Source organism: Pseudophryne corroboree, chromosome 8 (assembly GCF_028390025.1).
Source record: "Pseudophryne corroboree isolate aPseCor3 chromosome 8, aPseCor3.hap2, whole genome shotgun sequence".
Classification (NCBI taxonomy): domain Eukaryota; kingdom Metazoa; phylum Chordata; class Amphibia; order Anura; family Myobatrachidae; genus Pseudophryne; species Pseudophryne corroboree.
In genome coordinates, this window is record NC_086451.1 from 45,748,703 (window position 1) to 45,775,282 (window position 26,580).

General features: G+C 48.6%; 1 protein-coding gene and 1 long non-coding RNA gene across 2 annotated transcripts in view; one reads left to right on the forward strand and one right to left on the reverse strand.

Moving 5' to 3' along the window:
• The window catches only part of LOC134948382 (uncharacterized), a 101,830-nt gene extending 94,239 nt beyond the window's left edge, over positions 1 to 7,591 (forward strand). The window contains exon 3 of the long non-coding RNA XR_010182947.1: positions 7,066 to 7,591. This is a non-coding gene — a long non-coding RNA (uncharacterized LOC134948382). The remainder of the gene's footprint in view (positions 1 to 7,065) is intronic.
• Positions 7,592 to 10,507: 2,916 nt separating this feature from the next.
• LOC134948381 (E3 ubiquitin-protein ligase RNF126-like) lies at positions 10,508 to 22,330 on the reverse strand. Its single transcript, XM_063936314.1, has 2 exons — positions 22,069 to 22,330; positions 10,508 to 18,680 (listed from the first exon to the last, which is right to left on the reverse strand). The coding sequence occupies exons 1-2, from the start codon at positions 22,136 to 22,138 to the stop codon at positions 18,055 to 18,057; spliced, it is 696 nt and encodes a 231-aa protein (XP_063792384.1). The 5' UTR covers positions 22,139 to 22,330; the 3' UTR covers positions 10,508 to 18,054.
• Positions 22,331 to 26,580: the final 4,250 nt, after the last annotated feature.

Consider the following 26,580-nt stretch of genomic DNA (forward strand, 5'->3'; position numbering starts at 1 on the left):
TTCAGGTATCAAGGAAAAAATTTTCTTCCTACCCCTTTCCCGCAGGTAGCAGGACGCGTTATGAGATCTCTCCGATTGTGGATCCTTCAGTGTCTCATCTGTCCAAGAAGACGGTTCTGCCGGTTCCTGGACCAACTTCGCTGAAGGAAACGTCAGATAGGAAGTTGGAATCCACCTTGAAGACTATTTACTCGGTGGCGGGGGTATTACAACACCCGGCGCAGGTAGGTTGTTGGGTCAACAAGGCGATGGAAGCCTGGGTGTTGCAATTATCCTCTGGAATTCGTGATGATTTGCTTGCGGATCAACTGATACAGTTGGCGGAACACATCCGTGAATCAGCCCTTAATCTTTGCAAGGCTTCCAAGGACATCTGTATTCTCGGAGCTAGGATTTCCGCTTTAGCAATTTTGGCACACAGAGCTCTCTGGCTGCGGCAGTGGCAGGCGGATACGGAGTCCAAAAGGGCAGCAGAAGCGTTGCCCTTTACGGGAGAGGTCCTGTTAAGTAAAGGTCTGGATGCCTGGACTTCTCAAGCCACCGTAGGGAGGTAAGTCGACTTATCTTCCTTCTGCTGCTCCAGCCCCTCGCAAGCCTTATAGGGGTCCCTCCGTTCGATCCTTTCGTGCCCCTTCCAGGTTCCGAGGCCAGGCCAGGGGAGGAGCTTCCGTCTCCCATGGCCATAGAGGTAGGGGCAAGGGCAGAGGTTCCACAGCCTCAACCCAGTCAGAGGTTAAGTCCGCCACCACTACCACCGCATGCCGGGCTTCCCTCCCACCTGGGAGACCGCAGGGTGGGAGCTCGTCTGTGGAATTTCAGGGAGGCCTGGGTACAATCCTGTCCAGATGCTTGGGTCATGGATCTCATCATTTGCGGTTACAAGCTCGATTTTCAAGCCTGACCACCCCAGAGGTTTTTTACCACGGGTTTACCAGTTGCAGATAACAGAAGAGTTGCCTTACAGGCAGCGGTCCAGTAGCTTCTATTCGCATAGGTACTGATCCCTGTTCCCTCTCATCATCGGAAACAGGGCTATTACTCAAGCCTGTTTCTCATACCGAAGCCGGACGGCTTGGTCAGGCCAATCCTGAACTTGAAGGATCTCAATTCGTAATTGAGGGTATTCAAGTTCAAGATGGAGTCCCTCCAGTCTGTTATTGCGGGGTTGGAGCAAAACGAGTTTCTGGCGTCCTTAGACATCAAGGATGCATACTTACATGTTCCCATTTGGCCTCTTCATCAGGCTTTTCTCCGGTTCGCAATACAAGACGCTCATTTCCAGTTCCAGGCCCTTCCGTTCGGTCTCTCTTCTGCTCCCAGAGTGTTCACAAAGGTAATGGCGGTCATGATGGCCCTACTTCAGAAGCAGGGTGTGACGATTGTCCCCTATCTGTACGATCTGCTAATAAAGGCACGCTCTGCAGACCTGTTACTTTAGAATATCCGGATAACGCAGGACCTTCTGATTCGGCACGGGGGGATCCTGAACTTCTCGAAGTCTCACTTATGCCCCTCACAACGGTTGCTGTTTTTGGGGATGATTCTCGACACGGTCCGTCAGAAGGTTTTTCTTCCTCGGGACAAGATCCTGTCTCTTCAGACGCTGGTGAGGTCGGTACTTCGACACTGTCAGGTGTCAGTGTATCTGTGCATTCGCCTTCTGGGAAAGATGGTAGCGGCGTTCGAAACTCTTCCATACGGTCACTTCCGCTTTCGACCGTTCCAGCTGTGTCTTCTACATCAGTGGTCAGGATCTCATCTGTTCCTTCATCATCGGGTGACGCTGTCTCCAAAGGCACGGTCGTCGCTTCTCTGGTGGGTCCAGTCGACGCATCTGTTGGAAGGAAGGCGGGTCTGTGTGTGCGATTGGACTCTCCTCACCACGGACGCAAGTCTACGTCAATGAGGGAGGTCACCAACATCCTTCTCTGGGCGGAGTATGCTCTGTCCTTCTCGGCGATATTCATTCCAGGAGTAGACAATTGGGAAGCCGATTATCTCAGCCGGCAGGACATGCACCCAGGAGAGTGGTCGCTCCATCCCCAGGTGTTTTGTCAGCTGGTTCGCCGGTGGGGAAAACCACAGATCAACCTCATGGCGTCCCACCTGAACCATCAGCTACCTCTTTATTACTCTCGAATGAGGAACCCGGCAGCGGCGGCGGGTGTGGATGCCCTCACGGCTCCTTGGAATTTTCGGTTCGTTTACCTCTTTCCTCCTTTCCCACTGTTGCCTCGGGTTCTGCAACGCATCAAGAGAAAACGCTCTGGTCCTCCTGGTGGCTCCAGATTGGCCACGCAGGGCTTTGTACTCCACCCTACACCTGTTGTCAGTAGCCGAGCCTTGGCCCCTGCCACTACGTACAACAGGGTCCTTTTCTCTATCCAGACTTACGCAGGCTACGTTTGACGGCGTGGCTGTTGAGAAGGCCACCTTGAAAAGGAAGGGGATTCCTCGTACGGTTATACCTACTATGCTTCGGGCTAGAAAGTCAGTCACATCGTCTCACTACTACCGCATTTGGAAGGCCTATGTGGCCTGGTGTGAACGTTGTGAGTTTTCTACTTCAGTTTTTTTGCTTAGCCCGCCTTCTCAGTTTATTGCAGGCGGGTTTCTCTGCAGGCTTAAGACTGGGTTCACTAAAGGTGCAGGTCTCTGCTCTTTCGGTTTACTTCCAGAAAAAGTTAGCCTTGCTGCCGGAAGTTCAGACTTTCTTTCAGGGGGTTCAACGAATACAGCCTCCCTTTCGCCCTCCGACAGCACCATGGGACCTCAATCTGGTTATCTCTTTTCTGCAATCTTCGTTATTTGAGCCTCTGGAGTCAGTGGAGATGAAATATCTCACCTGGAAGGTGGTTCTTCTCCTGGCTCTCGCTTCGGCCAGATGGGTGTCGGAACTTGGGGCTCTCTCTTGTCGACCTCCTTACCTGGTGTTTCATGCTGATAGGGCTGAGCTCCGTACTCGCATGTCTTATCTACCTAAGGTGGTGTCCGATTTTCACATCAATCAGCCACTTGTGGTTCCTGCCCTCTCGGTGGACTCTCCGGATTCGAGATCATTGGACGTTGTCAGGGCACTCAAGATCTATGTGGATAGGACTTCGGCTATTCGGAAGTCCAACTCCTTATTTGTTTTATGCGATGCTGCCCGCCGTGGTTGGCCGGTTTCTAAGCAGACTTTGTCTCGATGGATTCGGCTGACCATCAGACAAGCTAATTTGGCAGCTTCTCGGGAACCTCCGTCTTCAATTTCAGCACACTCTACGCGTTCTGTGTGGCCTTCGTGGGTGGCTGCCCGCGGGGTCTCCATGACTACTTTATGTCGGGAGGCTACTTGGTCGGGCCGACATACGTTTGTCAAATTCTACAGGTTTGACACTTTTGCGGCCTCTGCATCGCAGTTTGGCCGAGCGGTTTTACAGGACTCTCAGCGCTCTCCCGCCCATCTTGGGTGCTCTGGGACGTCCCCATTGTAACTGTACTCCACTGTCCCCTAGTGGATGAAGGAGAAATCAGGATTTTGGTACTTACCGATAAATCCCTTTCTCCGATTCCACAGGGGACACTGGACGCCCACCCAGCGCTGTTTCCTCCTTTTCGCTTAATGGTTTGCAGATCACTATGTGACTGCTTGTTTGGTTAAGGTTAACCTTTTGTTAGGTTAGGTTTCCAGGTTAGTTTCGTGTTATCCTGATTTACATGGCGGCGTTAACCTCCTCTATTTTAACGTTTGTTTTTTCCAGCTCTCCTCGGGCACAATTTTACGTAGACTGGCTTGGAGGGGGGACATAGTAGGGGAGGAGTTAACCACAATGTTAGAGTTTTAAAGGGCCAGCTCCAAGTTACTGCCTACTATTTCCCACTGTGCTCCAGTGTCCCCTGTGGAATCGGAAAAAGGGATTTATCGGTAAGTACCAAAATCCTGATTTTGCGCGCCTCTGGCTCGCACTGCCAGTATTTTACATAAGGGGGAAGGGGCACCAATGCCGTTTCTTGCACACAGCGCTAAAATGCCTAGTTACGGCACTGGTGGTTAGCATTGCTGCCTCACGGCACTGAGGTCACTAATGTTACGTTTGTTTCCCACCATGGATCAGACTACTAACTACATGGGGGTATATTTACTAAGCTCCCGATTTTGACCGAGATGCCGTTTTTTCTTCAAAGTGTCATCTCGGTCATTTACTAAACACTAATCACGGCAGTGATGAGGGCATTCGTAATTTTTTTCTAGTTCAGGTAAAAAATTACGAATGAATACACCATCGGTCAAATTACGCCTGTTTAAGTATGAATCTCGGTCATTTACTAAGAAGTGCAAAGCAAAAAAACCCAAAACACTGCCGTGAAAAATTACAATTCGTAAAAAAGTCCTAAAAAAAAACAGACCTGCTTTTTTTATACGTGATTTGAGATGCATGCAGGGATCCATGAGATCCGTGCATGTATATCAGTGGGAAGGGGTTGGAAAGTGTTTTTTTTTGCCAAAAAAAATTGCGTGGGGTCCCCCCTCCTAAGCATAACCAGCCTCGGGCTCTTTGAGCCGATCCTGGTTGCAGAAATATGGGGAAAAAAATGACAGGGGTTCCCCCATATTTAAGCAACCAGCATCGGGCTCTGCGCCTGGTCCTGGTCCCAAAAATACGGGGGACAAAAAGAGTAGGGGTCCCCCGTATTTTTAAAACCAGCACCGGGCTCCACTAGCTGGACAGATAATGCCACAGCCGGGGGTCACTTTTATACAGCGCCCTGCGGCCGTGGCATCAAAAATCCAACTAGTCACCCCTGGCCGGGGTACCCTGGGGGAGTGGGGACCCCTTCAATCAAGGGGTCCCCCCCCCCAGCCACCCAAGGGCCAGGGGTGAAGCCCGAGGCTGTCCCCCCCCATCCAATGGGCTGCGGATGGGAGGGCTGATAGCCTTTGTTGTAAAATAAAAGATATTGTTTTTAGTAGCAGTACTACAAGTCCCAGCAAGCCTCCCCCGCATGCTTGTACTTGGAGAACCACAAGTACCAGCATGCGGCGGAAAAACGGGCCCGCTGGTACCTGTAGTACTACCACTAAAAAAATACCCAAAAAAACACAAGACACACACACCGTGAAAGTATAATTTTATTACATACATACACACATACATACATACTTACCTTATGTTCCCACGCAGGTCGGTCCTCTTCTCCAGTAGAATCCAAGGGGTACCTGTTGAAGAAATTCTACTCACCAGATCCAGTGGTCCAGGCTCCTCTGCAAATCCAGGGATAATCCACGTACTTGAATAAAACAAAAAAACGGTTGCCCGACCACGAACTGAAAGGTGACCCATGTTTGCACATGGGTCACCTTTCCACGAATGCCAGAAACCCACTTTGCCTTCTGGCTAAGTGGGTTTCTTCAGCCAATCAGGGAGTGCCACGTTGTAGCACTCTCCTGATCAGCTGTGTGCTGCTGTCCTCACTGACAGGCAGCACGCGGCAGTGTTACAATGTAGCGCCTATGCGCTACATTGTAACCAATGATGGGAACTTTCTGCCCTGCGGTTGACCTAAAGTGACGTCACCGCTGAGCAGAAAGTTCCCATCATTGGTTACAATGTAGCGCATAGGCGCTACATTGTAACACTGCCGCGTGCTGCCTGTCAGTGAGGACAGCAGCACACAGCTGATCAGGAGAGTGCTACAACGTGGCACTCCCTGATTGGCTGAAGAAACCCACTTAGCCAGAAGGCAAAGTGGGTTTCTGGCATTCGTGGAAAGGTGACCCATGTGCAAACATGGGTCACCTTTCAGTTCGTGGTCGGGCAACCGTTTTTTTGTTTTATTCAAGTACGTGGATTATCCCTGGATTTGCCGAGGAGCCTGGACCACTGGATCTGGTGAGTAGAATTTCTTCAACAGGTACCCCTTGGATTCTACTGGAGAAGAGGACCGACCTGCGTGGGAACATAAGGTAAGTATGTATGTATGTGTGTATGTATGTAATAAAATTATACTTTCACGGTGTGTGTGTCTTGTGTTTTTTTGGGTATTTTTTTAGTGGTAGTACTACAGGTACCAGCGGGCCCGTTTTTCCGCCGCATGCTGGTACTTGTGGTTCTCCAAGTACAAGCATGCGGGGGAGGCTTGCTGGGACTTGTAGTACTGCTACTAAAAACAATATCTTTTATTTTACAACAAAGGCTATCAGCCCTCCCATCCGCAGCCCATTGGATGGGGGGGGGACAGCCTCGGGCTTCACCCCTGGCCCTTGGGTGGCTGGGGGGGGGGGACCCCTTGATTGAAGGGGTCCCCACTCCCCCAGGGTACCCCGGCCAGGGGTGACTAGTTGGATTTTTGATGCCACGGCCGCAGGGCACTATATAAAAGTGACCCCCGGCTGTGGCATTATCTGTCCAGCTAGTGGAGCCCGGTGCTGGTTTTAAAAATACGGGGGACCCCTACTCTTTTTGTCCCCCGTATTTTTGGGACCAGGACCAGGCGCAGAGCCCGATGCTGGTTGCTTAAATATGGGGGAACCCCTGTCATTTTTTTTCCCATATTTCTGCAACCAGGATCGGCTCAAAGAGCCCGAGGCTGGTTATGCTTAGGAGGGGGGACCCCACGCAATTTTTTTTAGGATTTTACTTTGTTTAATTTAAAAAAAAAAAAAAATACGAACCCCAGCACGGATCACACAGATCCGGCCGAGATTGATTGTAAAAAAAAACGGCAGTGTTTTGCTAATCACTGCCGTCAAATTAGGTAAAAAAACACGAATGACATCGACATCGGAAGCAAAGAAAAATACGAATACGACAGCTTAGTAAATTAGTCGTAATCAATTCAAAAAGTTGCAGTTTTACACTGTCGATGTCATTCGTGATTGAACTTTGACCTATTTTCGGAAATTACGAATCTTAGTAAATAAACCCCATGGAGTGTGATTATAAATTACTCCTTTGGGCTACATATAATGTCACTGCTTAGCACGGCCATGTACCTGGCTTCTGTGTGATGACACTTTTGCCTTCGGGTATGTTACTATTCTAACATACACAATATACAGTATAACTGTCTTACTCTCTATAGGGGAGGAGCCTAAAGCAGAGAGATTGTGACGGCAGACATAGTGACTACGCCATAAGGACCTGCGGAGGAACTTCCCGGTTTTTGCCTTGGAGCCCAGCAGTGTGGGTAATCCGGATAGCACTCTGCTTTTATACCACCAGTGGCTCCATCCTCACTGACCGGGTAAGGACACTCTGATCCACTTGAACATTTACCGGACTCCCTGATTTGCACAATTATCGCTGCCTGTTTTCAGGAAACACATACCATATTTTCTGGATAGACTTCAAGGACACTTATTGTTTTATTGTGTTGTATATAAATCTGCATGACTTGCATATAAATGTCAGTACCGTTGAATGTTATTGTTATTTCCTTTTGGAAAACACATGCCATGTTTTCTGGATAAACTTCATACTACTTAGGAAACACATGCCATGTTTTCTAGATGACTCATATGCTCTTTTACTGTTCTGTTTTTAAACTGTATTATCTTCTGAATCTTTTTTACTCATATTCGTAATAAATCTTTTATATTGGGATCTCACTGAGCGCCTGTCTGTGTTTTACCACATTCATTCAACTTGCAATACAACTTCTGGTCACAGGGAAGGCCCAAGTTATAACCCATAGGCAGCATGTGAAGGGTGCGCAGCTGAACCACACCAATTACCTGTTCAATCGGGATGTAATCGTGTCACTATACCGACGCCGGAATCCCGACCGCTGGAAATCTCAGCAGTCGTCATGCCGACTAATAGGACTATTCCCATTCGTGGGTGTCCATTACACCCATAGCGTGGGAATCGAACCGCAAGGGGCTTCGCTGTGCTTCCCCCCCCCCCCCCCCCCCCCCCCCCCGCCGGCAATCTGACGGCTGGGATCCCGGCGTCGGTATGCTAACCGCTGGGATCCCAGACGCCAGTGACCCAATCCCAACCCATTCAATCTGCCCAAAGCGGGGAGTAAGGACGGGTTTAGGCGTTTTAGGCAGCTAAACCCAGTCTGTTTGGGCACGATGGGCGCACCGACACAATTGAGTTGTGACAATTGTTTTGGTGTCTAAAAAGTTGCGTTTAGACTGGATTTTTAGACGCCCAAAACAATTGAATTGGCCCCACTGACTGCTGCCGTAACCGCACTGGTAATAGAACCGGCAAGAGTGAGGGAAGGAGTGAGAGCAATAGGATCAGAGAGTAAGTGGCATTTATAGATTATGAAAGCCTAAATGTAAGGCCAGAGCTTACATATTGGTCCTACCTGGTGATTCCTCCAAACCTTGGCATGCCACTTACACCTGTTCCCTGTGACACTGTAGTTGGAATATACCATTCTGGTTTCTAGTATGGCAGGGGGTCCCGGGGCCACAGCTGTCAGGTTGGCCCAGAATGATTATCAGGTGCAGAGTGAGTTGGGTCATACCTGGATGTAGGGTATATGGCAGGTCTGGTCCAGGTATTGTAGCTGGCTGAGATCAGCAAGCCAGGTAGGTATCCGGTCTTTAGGTCGACACTCGTTAGGCTGAGTTGCAGTGAATAAAAACCTGCTGCCGTCACCACACCTGCTGGGCGTAGTTCTTACAAGTGTCACACTAGATGTAAGAGGAAATACTCTATAGAGACTTGCACCTAGCTATCTCTCTACCTGTGACCCAGCACTATATTCTGCTTGTGTTACTATCCAATACATAGATGGAATATACACGGGACCAGGGACCTTATGTCCATAATGAGTAACAATGACTTCTGCCTCCTGATTAGCTGCAGATGGAAATAACTGGTAATCTCCTTTGGCTTTGTCGTGTGTTCTGCAGACTTTGAGGGAGATGTATTAAAGCTTGGAGAAGGTTAAAGTACCAACCAATCAGCTCCTGTTATTTTATAGTGTTTGAAAAAAAGAGCTGATTGGTTCTATATCTCTCTCCAAGCGTTGATACATCTCCTCCTATGTCTGGCTTCCTGACCAGCTCCCAGTTCCACCATGTGCTAATACTGAGACCGTGTTCACTGTAACGCACCCAATAACTGGGAGATCACAGACACCTCACTACTGACACATTGTCACTATACTGTTACTGTTTAATATAAAAAGAACCATGCCCCGGCTTCCAGCATTGCTGGTTTATATTACATGATGGTTCCTGGAATAGAGAAGTCAGAGTAATAGATACGTCAGCAATTCCTCTTTACCTGAGGCAGGATGATTATCTTGCTAGACTTTGCTAAATTATAATATAATAAGTTGGCGACTAAAACAAGATGGATTTTCTCAAGAGTATAAAAGTTGTTGATTATATTTTTTGCTGATCTCTTAGGGGAACATTTCCGACGCGTTTCATGTTATTCGTCTAGTGACAGCAGAGATGGTGAGGAATGAGCCAGACACTGATGGACAGAAAGGCGTCCTAATCACCACAGCCAGCATCGCTGCCTATGACGCAGCGGTCAGGTGTTTACTGGAATATTATGTATTGTGTAATCCGTATGTATTATTTACACTGTGTTTAGGATACATTCCCCGTGCAGTAATTGAGGGTCTGAGTCACATGTAATTCCAGCAATCAGTGATCCATGCAAATATCCACCTTATTCAGAGACCACTACATGTCTGTAACCTTATGTAACCTTACCCGCCCCCAGCCCCCCGCTTGTGACAGCTGCCATCAGCACCGGCCCTTTTCAGTAAGTGTGTCACACACATCCCCTGTAACCTGAGTATGACATTACCCATTCATTATTACCATACACAGCGCCGGAGATATTCTGCATATCCAGGTCTCTAGTCTGCGGTGTTGTTAGGAGACCCCCATTCTCTTCAGGCTGCCATTTAAGGTACCTATTGGTGCAATCCATAATCTGTATTCCCTCTTATCCCCCCACATTCAGACCCTCGCCCAATCCTGCTGCTTCCACCTCCGTATTATCTCCAGTATCAGCTCATTTCTTACATTAAAGATAATAAATCCCCTCATTCACCATCCCCATATCTCTCCCCTGGATTACTGTAATCACCTTACACTCCCACCCATTTATCTCTGCCAATGACCCCTCCACTGCTTCCCCCGATCAGCTCTTGCCACTGGCATCTTCAGGATTTCTCCCCCTTTGTGTCCTCTCCTCCCGCAGAAAGTCAGCTGTTGCTGCTGTAGTAGAGCTCTCTCCTCCCCTTCTATTATCTAGTATATTAGTAACGAGATGTGCTAGTCTGTAACCATGTTACATGTATAACCCCTATGGACATTGCTGTGCAGCTCTGACGTGCTATATAAGTAACCTGCCTACTGGCTCCCAGGCCTCAGACACATCCCCTCTTACCCCTGATAACATACACACAGGTACAGCACAGGGGGCAGTAAGGGTTATACTCACCCTCCTAACGGCTGAGGATTGCGCTATGTATGCATCAGTGATACCCAACATAAACCTTACATAAAATAACGACACGGAGACGTGAATTTGGCAGAAACTGTTAGCAATTTATTTAAATGAGCTTTAAACGTTAAATAAAAGAGAAATTAAGTTTACGCCATACATTAATTTTAAAGCCATAAACCTAGCTGAGCAGAAAACATGCGCGGCCAGCTATGCAACCCTTGTGCCTATCACCCAGGCGATCTGCCAAAAAGAAAAAAAAAATTCATGGAAATTTAATGTAAACGAGCTTCAGGCCAATCGAAGCAACATATAGATACAATAGGATAGGTAAAACAAATAAAGGGGGGGGGGGGGGGGGGGTCACACAAGTAAACTCGGTCAGAGGTAAAACTTAAAACCTGCTGAGGGACACATAATTGAAATCCAATTAGCCAAATCAAGTATAATTAAGCCGAAATAAGTCCGTCAGTCCAGGTAAAAAATGGTTATATCCCTCTAAACTCCCACTGCCAACAGTGGCGAGTAGCTAATCCCCGAGTATGGAGGACAGGGGGAGACGTACAAGACAGCGCAACACGCAACAAACAGCGCAACAATTCCTGCATGCGCCTAAACGCTGCTAAGGCCTGCGCAAACTATCTAAAGTCGCCAGAGCATAGCCAATCGTGCCTAACCACCTCTTGCCTAGCATACTTAGTGGGGGCAGATACACGTGTTTTGGCAAATTCGCAGGTGTTTTCGTTTATTTTTGGTGCAATTTTTGCCAATGCCGATTTCAACAAAAAAAAGTGAAATGGCATGGGCGAAAATGGATTAAAAAACGTGTGAAAAGCCCGCGACTGAATGCCCTGTTTCGAATTAGTGCCATTTTTTTGACTGGTCAAAAAAAGGCACGTAATTGAATAAATTGAATACCCCCTTAGCAGCACGCGTCCATGCCCTGACCGCGCTAGTAGCAGAGCCAGAGCCATCATCCTCTGAATCCCCAGTTAGCATACCGACAGTCGGGATCCCGGCAGTCACAATACAGACGCTGAGATCCCAACGGGGGCACCATGCCGCCGCCGGTATACCGGCGAGGTAGGTGATTCCCCCTCTGAGTGTCCATGACACCCATAGAGAGAGAATAAAACCTGTGGTGAGCGTAACTCGCCACCGAGCCCGCATGGGGCTAAGTTGTGCTCGCCCCCTGCCGGCATTCCACCGCTAGGGATGCCGATGTCAGCATAATGACATTCGGAATCCCCACGCACACAGCATATATACATATATACATTCACACAGCATACCTACACACATAGAATGCATACACACATACGTTCATACACACAACACATACAGCATATATACAAACACACATATGCATACATACACAAAACATACATACATGCACACACACACACACACACACACACACACACACACACACACACACACACACAGACAGCATTCCTACAAACACACATAGCATGCTTATATACACACAGCATACACATAACACACACATCATACATACATACATACATACATGTATAGCATACCTACACACACCCATCATGCATACATACACACAGCATGTATTCATACATACATACATACATACAAACAGCATACCCACACACAGACAGCATACATACATACATACAAACAAACACACATAGCATACACACATACATACACATACAGCATACATACACAGCATACCTACACACACACACAGCATACATACATACACATCATACCTACAAAACACACGCATACACATACAAAATTAACCAAAACAGGAAGAGGAGGAGGAGGAGAGTCACTGCTGGAGTCCATGTGAGCTGATCTGCTGCTGCACATGCTCAGTAGCTCCCGGCCTCAGCTGTGTGGGTGTAATGTATCCAATGCAGAGAGCTCTGCCGATCAGAGCTCTCTGTGAGGGCCAACCAGGCAGGCACTCTGATTGTGACTGCGGGTGGCCCCGGCCGCTGCAGAGATGTAGACAAAGTTGCTGTCTCCATCTCTGAAAGACAAAATTGGACCATCATGGGGGGCCCCTAAGAGGCGATGGGGCCCAGGGTAACATATCCCCTGGCCCCCCTTAATCTGGTTCTGCCTCACCTGAAGTCTCTGTTTGACCAGTCACCAACGCCTCCGCCGAGGAAACAGCTTCATCTTCTCTCAGCTCTTCATCAAACTCTGAAAAAGGAGTTAAAGCCGCCCCACGAAGATGAAGCTACTGAGGTGGGCAAAAGGGGAGTAGAAACCATAGCGGGCGTCCTAGTATACTCTACTGTTGCAGGTGCGCTCATACCCAGTTGGACAACAGCCGCTCCCATGTCCTGACATGCCTGCAAAAACTGCTGCATCGCCGGTCTGGATGGGACGGAAATAAGACCCCGGCCCTGAACCATGGTCAAGGGCCCTGCAGAATCAGGGGCCATAGCCACTACAAGGGGAGCAAAAGCTGAAGCTATAAATGACATCGCCGATGCGAAAACCCCCGTATGACGGAGAAGGGGGGCCCAGAGCATATTTTTGAACCTGAGCCCAACACACTCAAGTTCCGCCACTGATGTCGGACCCGTTTTCTTGGTGCGTCAAGGCCTGAGGGTTACTCAGATGACCAATGCTAACACAGGTGGTACAATGCTCAGAACAGCAGCAGATCAGAGAAGCCATCAGGTGATGTCTATTTTCATAAGACGCCTCCTGAATCAGGCTCTGGTAGATTCCTTGCACTTGGCATGTATGCTATGCAGAGCACGGGTTAGAGTGCTCCCCCTAACTCCCCCCCTTACCCCGGGACATTGCTCCCCGCGGATGGGACAGCCTGACAGTTCCCGAAAAGCGGGACTATCCTATCCAAAGCAGGACGGCTGTGGGGTATGCAAAGGATTCCCCCAGTGCCACACATAAGATGGCCACTGGCCAGTAGGAGCACAGTGGGCCTGATTCAGATGTGGACGGAGGAACTATATCTGCTGCTTATACAAAAGCAGCAGTGGTAGCACTAATATGGTAATACAGCAGGATGCGTCATGCCTCCTGCGTGCATTACTGATCCGAGCTGCTTCCTAGGAGGTAGTATCAGATCTTCTGCAACACTATCGGCCGGCTGAGTGACCCAAGGAGTCGCGCAAGTCAGCCACCGCATCTACTATGAAGGAGCCATGAAATCTACAACCTCAGGCGGATAATCCTGGCCTAGTCCCTCCCTAAAAACATTGGCGACACAAATCCATTTTGAGAAACAGGCTGTTGCCACCCCTCCCCACCCATCAAGCGGAATCAGACTGTCAATCACTGATAATCTAATACCGTAGTATGACCAATGTCATGGACCTGTACTGCACATGTGTAGCAATGCCCAGTGTACTAGCGCAGTCACTGGACCTGCTACTATGTGCTCTGTTCTTCCTTTCCTGGGACGGGCTGGGATCAAGAGGGATCCTGGTGACGTCCTATGGGGAAGGATCCGGCAGTGGAACCAGGCAGCGCTGGGGACTTGGGCCGTGTCTGGTCCAGTCCCCACCTGCCCAGCTGGCTGCAGAGTTCAGCAGCGGCCATGGAGGCGTTGGTGAATAACCACTTCCGCTCCACGTGTGTAATGGCGGCGTACCTGCATCGAGTGGCGGCGGCAAGTCAATCCTGACTCGCTACATCATAGCCCCGCCTCCTGGCACTGGCTTATTTCAGCCAGCGCCGGGCACGGGTGAGCAGTATGTCAGCCGGGAGGAAGCAGTGAAGAGCTCCCGTAGATTGAAGATATAAGACGCAGGGAAAGGCGCCGGAAGTCCTGGAGGGTGGTGGCAGTTGTGAAAGAGCTGTTACACACCGCCGCCCGCCGGGTGAAGCTCAAAGATCCGTCGGTGAAGACGTCGGAAGCCCTGGGACAGCGGTGTGTGACAGAAAAGAGCTTTTACTGGCCACCACTGTCAAGGTGAAGACTCCAGGAAGCCCGGAGGTGGTGGGAGCCATCCCGCCTCTGGCGAAGACCACGTGGAGGACGGGTCTGGACCAAGCTTGGTCCAACCACAGCCCTTAGGATGGATAAATCCAGACGTTCCCACCCTAGACCACCAGAGTTTGAGACTAGGCCCGTGGGCATAGCAGGCACTAGGCCTGGGTCGCATTAGGCGCGCACTAGGCCCGGTGTACATAAAGGGGCATAAGGCCCAATAGAATGGCACAATAAGTGGGCACTAGGCCCGAGGAGCAGTGTGGGCAGTAGGCCCAATAGACTTGCACATTAGGCGGGCACTAGGCCCATGGATAGAAGATTTATCTCTCAACAGAAGCAATAGGTCTGGTCCCCGTGGTCATTAGGCACAAAGCTCAGGTAGGTGGGCAATAGGCCCAAAACATTTGGATCATATTAAGTAGGCGGGCAACAGGCCCATGGCAGCAAAGTCCCCCAGATACACAACAATAGGCTTAGGCACAGTGGGTGGTAACCACAAAGCTATTGTGTGGATGACAAGGTTGGTATAGGCAAGGGCACAAGGCCTAGTAGTCTTACATTGTGCGATTAATCGCAGGTGTGGTAAATCGGCACTAGGCCGTAGTATCACTTGATCCTGCGCTAGACCGCAGGTTGGATAAGTCGGCGCTAGTCTACAAATGTGGTAAGTCAACGCTAAGCTGTGGTATCTCTTCATCCGGCGCTAGGCCGCAGGTTGGATAAGTCGGCGCTACGCCGCAGATGTGGATAAGACGTCGAAACCCTGGGACAGTAGTGTGCGATGGAAAAGAGCTTTTACTGACCACCACTGCCCAGGTGAAGACTCCAGGAAGCCCGGAGGTGGTAGGAAACATCCCGCCTCCGGCGAAGACCACGTGTTGGGTGGGTCTGGACCAAGCTTCATCCAGCCACAGCCATTAGGATGAGTAAATCCAGACGGTCCCACCCTAGACCAACAGGGTTCGGGCACTAGGCCCGTGGACATAGCAGGCACAAGGCCTGGGATTCATTACGCGGGCACTAGGCCCGGGTGACATACAGGGGCATTAGGCCCAATAGAATGGCAGTATAGGCGAGCACTAGGCCCGGTGAGCAGTGTGGGCAGAAGGCCCAATAGAGCTGCACACTACATGGACACTAGGCCCATGGATAGACTCTTTAGCCCCTAACGGCAGCAATAGGTTGGGGTCCCGTGGTCATAAGGCCCAAAGCTATTGTAAGAGGCTCAGGTAGGTGAGCAATAGGCCCAAAGCATTTGGATCATTTCAGGTAGGCGGGCAACACGCCCATGGCAGCAAAGTCCCACATATAGGCAACAATTGGCCAGGGCACAGTGGGCGGTAAGCTCAAAGCTACTATGTGGACGACAAGGTTGGTATAGGCAAGGGCACAATGCCCAGTAGTCTTACATTGTGCGATTAACCGCAGGTGTGGTAAGTCGGCACTAGGCCGTAGTATCTCTTGATCCTGCGCTAGGCCGCAGATTGGATAAGTCGGCGCTAGGCTATAGGTGTTGTAAGTCGGTGCTAAGCTGTGATATCGCTTCATCCGGTGCTAGGCCGCAAGATGGATAAGTCGGCGCAATGCCGCAGATGTGGTGAAACCGTCGAAGTACTGGGACAGTGGTGTGCGACGTAAAATAGCTTTTACTGGCCAACACTGCCCAGGTGAAGATTCCAGGAAGGCCGAAGGTGGTGGGAGCAAGACCACGCGGAGGACGGGTCTGGACCAAGCTTGGTCCAACCACAGCCCTTAGGATGGATAAATCCAGACGTTCCCACCCTAGACCACCAGAGTTTGAGACTAGGCCCGTGGGCATAGCAGGCACTAGGCCTGAGTCGCATTAGGTGCGCACTAGGCCCGGTGGACATAAAGGGGCATAAGGCCCAATAGAATGGCACAATAAATGGTCACTAGGCCTGAGGAGCAGTGTGGGCAGTAGGCCCAATAGACTTGCACATTAGGCGGGCACTAGGCCCGTGGATAGAAGATTTATCTCTCAACAGAAGCAATAGGTCTGGTCCCCGTGGTCATTAGGCACAAAGCTCAGGTAGGTGGGCAATAGGCCTAAAACATTTGGATCATATTAAGTAGGCGGGCAACAGGCCCATGGCAGCAAAGTCCCCCAGATACACAACAATAGGCTGAGGCACAGTGGGCGGTAAGCCCAAAGCTATTGTGTGGATGACAAGGTTGGTATAGGCAAGGGCACAAGGCCTAGTAGTCTTACATTGTGCGATTAACCGCAGGTGTGGTAAATTGGCACTAGGCCGTAGTATCACTTGATCCTGCGCTAGACCGCAGGTTGGATAAGTTGGCGCTAGTCTACAAATGCGGTAAGTCAACGCTAAGCTGTGGTATCTCTTCATCCGGCACTAGGCCGCAGGTTGGATAAGTCGGCGCTATGCCGCAGATGTGGATAAGACGTCGAAACCCTGGGACAGTAGTGTGCGATGGAAAAGAGCTTTTACTGACCACAACTGCCCAGGTGAAGACTCCAGGAAGCCCGGAGGTGGTAGGAGACATCCCGCCTCCGGCGTAGACCACGCATTGGGCGGGTCTGGACCAAGCTTCATCCAGCCACAGCCATTAGGATGAGTAAATCCAGACGGTCCCACCCTAGACCAACAGGGTTCGGGCACTAGGCCCGTGGACATAGCAGGCACAAGGCCTGGGATTCATTACGCGGGCACTAGGCCCGGGTGACATACAGGGGCATTAGGCCCAATAGAATGGCAGTATAGGTGAGCACTAGACCCGGTGAGCAGTGTGGGCAGAAGGCCCAATGGAGGTGCACACTACATGGACACTAGGCCCATGGATAGAATCTTTAGCCCCTAACGGCAGCAATAGGTCGGGGTCCCGTGGTCATAAGGCCCAAAGCTATTGTAAGAGGCTCAGGTAGGTGAGCAATAGGCCCAAAGCATTTGGATCATTTCAGGTAGGCGGGCAACACGCCCATGGCAGCAAAGTCCCACAGATAGGCAACAATTGGCCAGGGCACAGTGGGCGGTAAGCCCAAAGCTACTATGTGGACGACAAGGTTGGTATAGGCAAGGGCACAATGCCCAGTAGTCTTACATTGTGCGATTACCCGCAGGTGTGGTAAGTCGGCACTAGGCCGTAGTATCTCTTGATCCTGCGCTAGGCCGCAGATTGGATAAGTCGGCGCTAGGCTATAGGTGTTGTAAGTCGGTGCTAAGCTGTGATATCGCTTCATCCGGTGCTAGGCCGCAGGATGGATAAGTCGGCGCAATGCCGCAGATGTGGTGAAACCGTCGAAGTCCTGGGACAGTGGTGTGCGACGTAAAATAGCTTTTACTGGCCAACACTGCCCAGGTGAAGATTCCAGGAAGGCCGAAGGTGGTGGGAGCAAGACCAAGCGGTAGGCGGGTCTGGACCAAGCTTGGTCCAGCCACCGCCCTTAGGATGGGTAAATCCAGACGGCCCCACCCTAGACCACCAGGGTTCGGGCACTAGGCCCGTGGGCATAGCAGGCACTAGGCCTGGGAATCATTAGGCAGGCACTAGGCCGGTCAATATAAAAGGGGCATTAGACCCAATAGAATGGCACAATAGGCGAGCACTAGGCCCGGTGAGCAGTGTGGGCAGTAGGCCCAAAGTAGAGTGGAGGAGGTGGTATGGAATCTAGAGAAGGTGGTAATTTAGATCTTCCTCTTACCGTATTCAGGAGATCCAACACTCAATCTGCGCTGGGATGCACTCTCTGCGGCACAGGGGACAGCTGGAATGTGTTGCAAACCACTGTGAGATGCAGCTTGGATGGTACTTGTGGCTGCAGGGCAGGGTAGACACTCGCTCCCCATCTTGGTACTGCATCAGACAGATGGCACTTGACTGTGTCGCTTCATCCCCAGCAATGATGGTAGATTGGAAAAATCTGATCCTTAGCTGCAGGGCCTGGACATTCTGCCTGTGCATCTCTTCCACCACAGCTGGCCTGTTCTGTTCGATGATCTCTTCCAAAATGGCCGGGATATTCTGCTCATTGTCAGCTCCCTCAGCGGCTGTCCTCATCTGCATGACGATCTCGTGCACCATGTCCGAGAGATTCTGCCTATTCTCCGATGGCTGCTGAGACGTTGGCTGTAGATGACTTGGACCAGGGAGAGGATCTGGACTTGGTCCGTCTGTTGGTGCCATCTCAGGAGCAGGAAGAGGAGAACGGCTTCGGTGTCTCTGCTCCCTCTGAGGTCTCTGCAGATGTTCCTGGGTGTCCTGACGAGCTCTCCTTTCACCTCCTCGGCGCTCAGACCGCAGTCTCTCCTCAAATACGGTCTGGGTTGAATCATCTGAAAAGATATACCTTATATAGTAGCCATAACAATTACCTATCGATAACATGTACCAATCAATTGCCGATCAATAACTTGAGTTACAGTAAACATTTTGGTATATCATTGATAGTGTTACACTGTAAGAGACTGTCAGAATAAGAGTTGTTTCATTTATTATAGTTATTTTTGTAAGTGAAATTTCCATTAAGAGCAATATTACAGCATTAAGCAAGAAAGGAACCAATAAGGAGCCGCTCTCATTGGGAGAATGGATCTCTAGGTGATCCAGTAAGAAAAGACACAGAATAATGCAGGTAGAACAGAAGGCCTGAGGGGAGCTGCACTAAACAGAAGCGATATAGGGAGACAAGAAAAGTGACAAGAGGGGAAATGAGAGGTAAAAAGGAGGAGGGGAGAAAGAAGAGAGTGTTGGTAGGGGTGCAGGCAGGAAGGGAGGAGGAAGGGGGAGTGCTGGCATGACAAATCATTAAGTGATAAAATATCAGATCTAAGCAGGGGATATAGTGGAGGAGGCCTCGTTATGACAAACCCAAGGTGCCCATATATATGCAAACTGGCTGGGGTGCTCAGGCAGGACGCTAGAAATGTATTCCAGATGTAGATTCTCCAAATAGGGTTGAGTAGAGCAGAGAAGGGAGGCAGCGCTGGATGTTTCTAATGAGCAGCAGCAGTACAATTAGCTGCATTTAGCTGCATGAGTGAGTACTGCTGTGTGTGTCTGCAGCGGAGTAGGGAATGGTAATACCAGTGAGTGTGACATTCAGACGATAAGTCGCTGACCAGAACCCTGTGATTCTCGGACAGATCCACCATAAGTATCCCAAGGAGCCCCTATAATATCTATGAGTGGTCGGAGGGGGAATAAATGAGAAGGCACCAGAGGAACGAGTGCGGCTCAGAGTGGAGATTGGGCTTCATGTGAGGGTGCATTAGTGGGGGTAGAATAGGTGGGAGTAGGGTAATAAAGAGATGGGAATAAGGGTGTGAGGGCTGTGGGAGAGTCTGGCCTAGCCTGTAAGGAACATAAGTGAGTAGCGGAATGGGAAAATCATCTAAAAATACTGAACTAGTCTTTAAATGAAAACATGCTGAGGACTGAGCTCTAATGGTTCAGGTCAGTGTTTCTTATACTTGGTCCTCAGCACCCCTAACAGGTCATGTTTTCCAGACCTCCTGTGTCTCCCTAGACTGTGTCAGTCAGGAATGAATGTGCTGCAACTTTTGAAATGTGACAGATACAGCGAGTGATGAGCCCACCTGTGCCCCAGCTAGGGGGTCTGCAGCACGTGGCCTGTCAGCGGTCCTGAGGGCTGAGTATGAGAAACCCCTTACATCATACAATGACTTGGTGATTTTGTGAACTCGGAGACACCATGTTACTTTGGGCCAAGCTGGCCGTGTCCATCTCTGTTCAGCTGCTGGACCCAGAGCTCAGCTGTCAGCTCCTATTTCTCCCTCTGCATTAGTTCCCCATCACTGCGTCCCTCCTCGCTAGTCTGCACCATGACCTGCTTTGTTCCCTGCGCCAGCGCACTCTCAGGCCTACATAAGCAGAAGCACCTCACACCCACAATTCATCCGGGCATGTCCTCTATCTCACCCTGCACCTTCTCATGGCTGCTGGTGACATCTCACCCAACCCTGGACCCCGTACACGCCCCACTATCTGCTCACACTCCTCTTTCCACCCCAAAACTTTCCATCCAGCTCATGCATGTAATCCCTCCAACCTGACCCACATATCTCCCATACTCTGTATAGTACACAAACCATAGACCTCAGAGTCACATTACAGTTTCCAGATCGTAGACTGTTGGTTGGTAAAATTACAAATATATTGAGATAGTTTGTGAGGGGGGCTCTGAGATTTCGGCTGCCTAGGGGCTTCCACAGTAATACGGTACCACTCGCACCCGTCCATGATCTTCTTATTTCACTATCTATCACACCCCATTGCCAGTTCATTTAGGCACTCAGAGCACATTGCATTGTTATCAGACTGCGTCACCCCCCCTATTGGTCCAGCAGCTGAATAGAGATGGCAGCTCAATAGATCCTAAATCAGCCTTGTGTTACGTGTGATCCCAAATCCTCAGCACCGGTGTTATTACTGAACAGTACCCATAAGGGGCGGATGGTTTATGTATATATAAAAAGTGTGTGGCAGGGCATAGAGATAATGTGCAGCATGGTCAGATCATAAGCGCCCACACCACCCCACTGTCTCCCCCAGTGTGTGACAAGGAGATACGTTCTGCAGATGAGTATAATATAATATTGAAAAAAAAAAATACTTTTTAAATTATATTAGTAAATTTTTTTTTAAGGAAAACACTGTTATGAATGGTTTTAGAGGGAAACATCGTCAGTTAAGTGGTTAAAGATTCCCCAATCCACCAATCTGCCCCCATACATTACAGATATTGTTCAATGATTGCAGATCATTTTCAGCAAATACAGATCTGCTGAATCTGGAAAGTCTCATCATGTTACTAGTAATGGTCTGCAAATCTGCTGATTGTTACCATACACTAGCAATCTACAGCTTTAATTGATCTGTAAATTACAACATATTTAAAAACCTGATTTACCAATCACTGGTCAGAATCTGCGATCTGTGATCCCCATATATTGTGGATTTTGTTTACACAATGATCTGCAAATTGCCCTAATTTATTGCTGATGTATGGGGGCCACATCTCCAGCTGCCACCCGCATGCTACCCAGGGTAACATAGCATGGGGGGATATTTATCAGTGCTTGGGGAGAGATAAAGTAGCAGCCAATCAGGTGCTAACTGTCATCATTCATACCCAGCCTGTAACATAGCTGATTGGCTGGTGCTTTATCTCTATCCACTATATCACTTTAAGGATAAGGCTTAGTATATCTCCCCCTCTGACTGTAACATGTTAGGAGCTGATTGGTTGGTATATTGGGGTCTATGTATGAAGCCTGGGATAAAGTGGATGAGATAAAGTACCAGCCAATCAGCTCCTAACTGCCATGTTATAGGCTGTGTGTTGAAAAATGTCAGGAACTGTTTGGTTGGTAGTTTATCTCCTTTCACTTTATCTCTCTCCAAGTCTTAGTACATAGACCTTTTTATCTCTCCTTAAGCTTTCATGACCCACAAAGTGTAAGGCAGGACATATAGCTAATGTGCAGCTAACTCCAACTACCACCCGCATGCCACACAGGCTGAGAGGACATAGCGGAGATTTATCACAGCTTGGAGAAAGGTAATGTGGGGAGAGATAAAGTACCAGCCAGTCAGCTCCTGTTATTTTAATGACAGTTGGCAGCTGATCACTTCATTTCTCTCCAATCTTTGATAAATCTGCCCCTTAGATTGAAATCACTGCCTCAAAATCTCACTTACCATGATCTCCGTGACGGCTCCACCTCCTCTGATCCTCCAGGAGCCGTCTCAGCTCCGTTCTCCGGCTCATCTCCAGATGTCCAATAAATCCACCAAATAGAAAAAAATAAAATAAAAAAAAATTCAGGAAAATCACAGATTTTATTGTGCTCTGAACAACAAGATAAATCGCTGGAAGTATAGCACTAGCTGCAAAGCACACTAGCTCGCTCTTCCAAGGCAAGACTATAGTATCAGCCACCAGAGCTTCAACTGTCAACTGCCACTGATGTGGCTGTGCACTGGGCTCATATACCTGTCCATAGACAAAATGGCTGACTGCCCGCATCACTGCAGTCAGGCGGCCATATTTCTTACTGGCATGGAGAAAACCAGCTACTGAGTATCTGTATTATCATGAATTATACTGCTGACTAGCTTCCACAATATTTCTCCAAACTTTCCAATGAAGCCCCACCCACTACCCCATAAGCACCACCCCCAGTGCGGTCACAGATTGGGACTTTTGGATGTAATAATGACAGTGGGCTGGTTTATTTCATGGTAAATTCTTCTTAATTCCAAATCATTACGCTAAAGTCTGCAACATACTAATCCATAGGCCCCAATTGATAAGAAATAATATGGAAATTATTACATTATCTGCAGCCTTGCTTATCAATCCTGGGGCCGTGGCCAGGAGACTGATTACAGCCGCTAGTACTTTCCGCACCAGGAGCTGCGGAACTGCGCTTCTTCCAGATCCTAACAAAATGTGTCTGAGTGACAGGACGTAGCTCCGTCGTGGTGAAACGCATTGGATGTTATCCGCTGGTTAGCTGTTATCAGTTCACATAAGGTATCCAGCTTTATATTCAGTGTACGTGGAATATTGTATGATTTTAGTGGTATATTTGTAAGCAGGATTACACTGTGTTTTTTTATATTTCATTCAATTTACGTTATGGAGCCATAAATAAAAAGGCAGAAATTCCTGTTATTGGGAATACTTGTGGGGTCATATTGGATATCAGTGAAAGTAAAATTTTCACATATTTTTGGTACGGATTGATTATATATTTTGCACAATTGGTGTTGTCACTTGTTGCTGCACTAGGGGGCGCCATTGTCTGATCTATGTTTCAGAACCTGTGAGAGCTCTTGGTGTGAATTCTGACGATTTAGCCTATTATGGGGGTAATTCCAAGTTGATCGCAGCAGGAATTTTTTTAGCAGTTGGGCAAAACCATGTGCACTGCAGGGGAGGCAGATGTAACATGTGCAGAGAGAGATAGATTTGGGTGTGGTGAGTTAAATCTGCAATCTAAATTGCAGTGTAAAAGTAAAGCAGCCAGTATTTACCCTGCACAGAAATAAAATAACCCACCCAAATCTAACTCTCTCTGCACATGTTATATCTGCCCCCCCTGCAGTGCACATGGATTTGCCCAACTGCTAAAAAATTTCCTGCTGCGATCAACTTGGAATTACCCCCTATGTGTGGTTTGTCCCATGCACGTATCTGACATGTTCTGATTTTTTATAATTGGTTCTTGTGAATGGGTGGGTAGTGGCCCCAGTACATTGCTTTGCCTAGGGCCAACAATGCTGTTACGTCGGTCCTGGGTGAAAGAAAGTAATGTGCTGGAAAGGGAAACAGTGCGTGAATGCGCTGAGATGGAGAGTAAGTGACTTGATTTGATCGCTATAGGATACTGGGGCACGTGTAAGGATTTGCAGAGTGGGGCACTAGAGAGTGGCTGGATTTGGCCTCTCTGAGTGGATTTGCTGCTGTATTGCTGGTTACACACTACACAATTATTGGACCGGGGTAATCGCCTGTTGTAATTGTGTAGTGTGCAGGCATGAGGGTTTTGGCCAAACGCTGATTAAATGGCCAAACGACTTCCAGAAACACACAACTTAGATTATCTGATGGATGCGGCAGACGTGTGCACATTCAGTGCGGTGCGGCAGACGTGTGCACATTCAGTGCGGTGCGGCAGACGTGTGCACATTCAGTGCGGTGCGGCAGACGTGTGCACATTCATTGCGGTGCGGCAGAGAATCACAAATAAGAACAGATCGCTTTGTGTGTAGCGCAGTTATTGGGACCTTCCAATAGCAGAACAATGGGCCGACAGTATGTGTCAGTTCCACCATAGAATGGCATAGGGTGTACCCAGCTGTATTATTGTCACTCACTTCATTGTCTGAGTAGCTCCAGACTTACTCTGCCAGTGCGATCAGTTCAGTGCTTGTCGTTCCTGGTTTGACATCACAAACACACCCAGCGTTCGCCCAGACACTCACCCGTTTCTCCAGCCACTCCTGCGTTTTTCCCAGAAACGGCAGCGTTTTTTCACACACTCCCATAAAACGGCCAGTTTCCGCCCAGAAACACCCACTTCCTGTCAATCACACTACGATCACCAGAACGAAGAAAAAACCTCGTAATGCCGTGAGTAAAATTCCTAACTGCATAGCAAATTTACTTGGCGCAGCCGCAGTGCAAACATTGCGCATGCGCAGTTAGCGGAAAATCGCACGGATGCGAAGGAAAAGAACGAGCGAACAACTCGGAATGAGGGCCAGTGATCCCCCTTGTGCTGTCTGTATATAAGTATTGTCTGTGCGTATAATTGTTATTCTCTCTATACGGTGCTAGTGACACTTATTGCATCATATAATAAAAGATAATAATAAAGGTACATCTTATGCAGCATATAATGTGCACAAAGGTTATGCATTGTTCCCACACTTACAGTATATAAATGTCAGGTATAACACATTGGCAGGAGTCGTCCTGCACAACTAATACGGAGTCTCTGTTCAGTATATTTGCTTCCTGTGTGCGTATGTGTATGTATGTACAGTATCTGTGTGTGTGTATGTATGTATGTATGTGTGTGCGTATGTGTATGTATGTACAGTATCTGTGTGTATGTATGTATGTATGTATGTATGTGTGTGCGTATGTGTATGTATGTACAGTATCTGTGTGTATGTATGTATGTATGTGTGTATGTATGTATGTATGTGTGTGCGTATGTGTATGTATGTACAGTATCTGTGTGTGTGTGTGTATGTATGTATGTATGTGTGTATGTATGTATGTATGTATGTATGTGCGTATGTGTATGTATGTACAGTATCTGTGTGTATGTATGTATGTATGTGTGTGAAGGACAGCCTAGTAGACACAGGACTAGTTCTCACCAGCAGTGCCGGGAAGTGGGGGAGAGTGGGTACTACGTACACGGCCCGGGGCAGTGGGAGAGGCGGGGCCCGGGTCAGTAGCACATTGGGCAGGGAGAGAGGATGAAAAGAAACACTACTATCCCGGCACTAATATATGCACGTTACTATGTACTGACATAGTTATGTGATGTATTTCTCAGTGATCGCGCCGGGACAAAAATTATGTGGCTCCCAGGGACCCATCATTTATACAATTGGGGGTCACACTTTTGGGTTCCATCATAATTTATTGATATTAAAACCTTTTAATGGCCATCAGACCTCTCTATGTGCCCCTTTAATAACCCTCAGCCGCTCCGCATATCCTGGCATTAGATCACTCTACATACCCCTAAAATGCCCTTCAGATCCCCCACATGCCCTCAGACTTCCCCATCTATAGCGACACTGCAGATACAGTATATACAGTCGTGGAACTAGTGAGAGTTGCGCTCAAGTGCAAAAACTGCTTTGTGTCCCCCACTAACACGCCTCCCCCCACCCATGCTAAAGAAAAATAAGACATAGCTGCACTGAGTGCCCGTGGCTTTACTCACTCCACAGAGGCGTTTACCCCACATGCTCCTCCTGTGCCCCAAATGCACCCATTCTCTAACTGGCATGCTGCATCCACAGCAACATGTTCCCCACTACACAGCGTCACTGTGCTACATTCCTCCCTACATACATCACTGCACCACAGTCACCGTACATCAGGCATGTCCAAACTGCGGCCCTCCAGCTGTTGAGAAACTACACATCCCAGAATGCGGAGAAATATATCAATTAGATATGTGAAGGTGCACGTTATGGGTGGTTTCTCCTAGCAGCTGTAATGGGAGGTAGTCAGTCTCCCCAAAGAAATACAGGAATAAGATAAAAAACAGCGCTAACTGATTATAGTTTTGAACAATTTTAAAATATTTAATAAACAATTATATATTAAAAACCATTATTGATGTTAGTCACACACAGGTAAAAGACTCAATTGTTCAAAGTATCCACCAATATATGCACTGCTTTGGGAACCAATGTTTTTGTGGTAATTACTCACACATGGCCATGTTTTACCAGCAAAAGATTGTCCCAGCTGTATAGATTTTCCAACTGTGTTCCAATGTAGGAGTCCAAGTATTAAACTCGTTCGGCGACGGCAATGTTGGATCCTGGTTCACAGATGTCCTTAGCAGGTCTTATTACTTAGCTGGGAGTTCCCAACCAAGGAGACAGTGCTGGATGAAGAAATCGTACTCCCTATACCCTGCACATCACTACATTACCCCATATGCTGCA

Bases quoted from the DNA above. Each gene is read 5' to 3' on its own strand.
- LOC134948381 (XM_063936314.1), bottom strand. From the start codon at position 22,138: ATGAGCCGGAGAACGGAGCTGAGACGGCTCCTGGAGGATCAGAGGAGG. The intron at 18,681-22,068 runs GTAAGTGAGATT...ATATCTTTTCAG, and splicing joins GAGCCGTCACGGAGATCATG to ATGATTCAACCCAGACCGTA.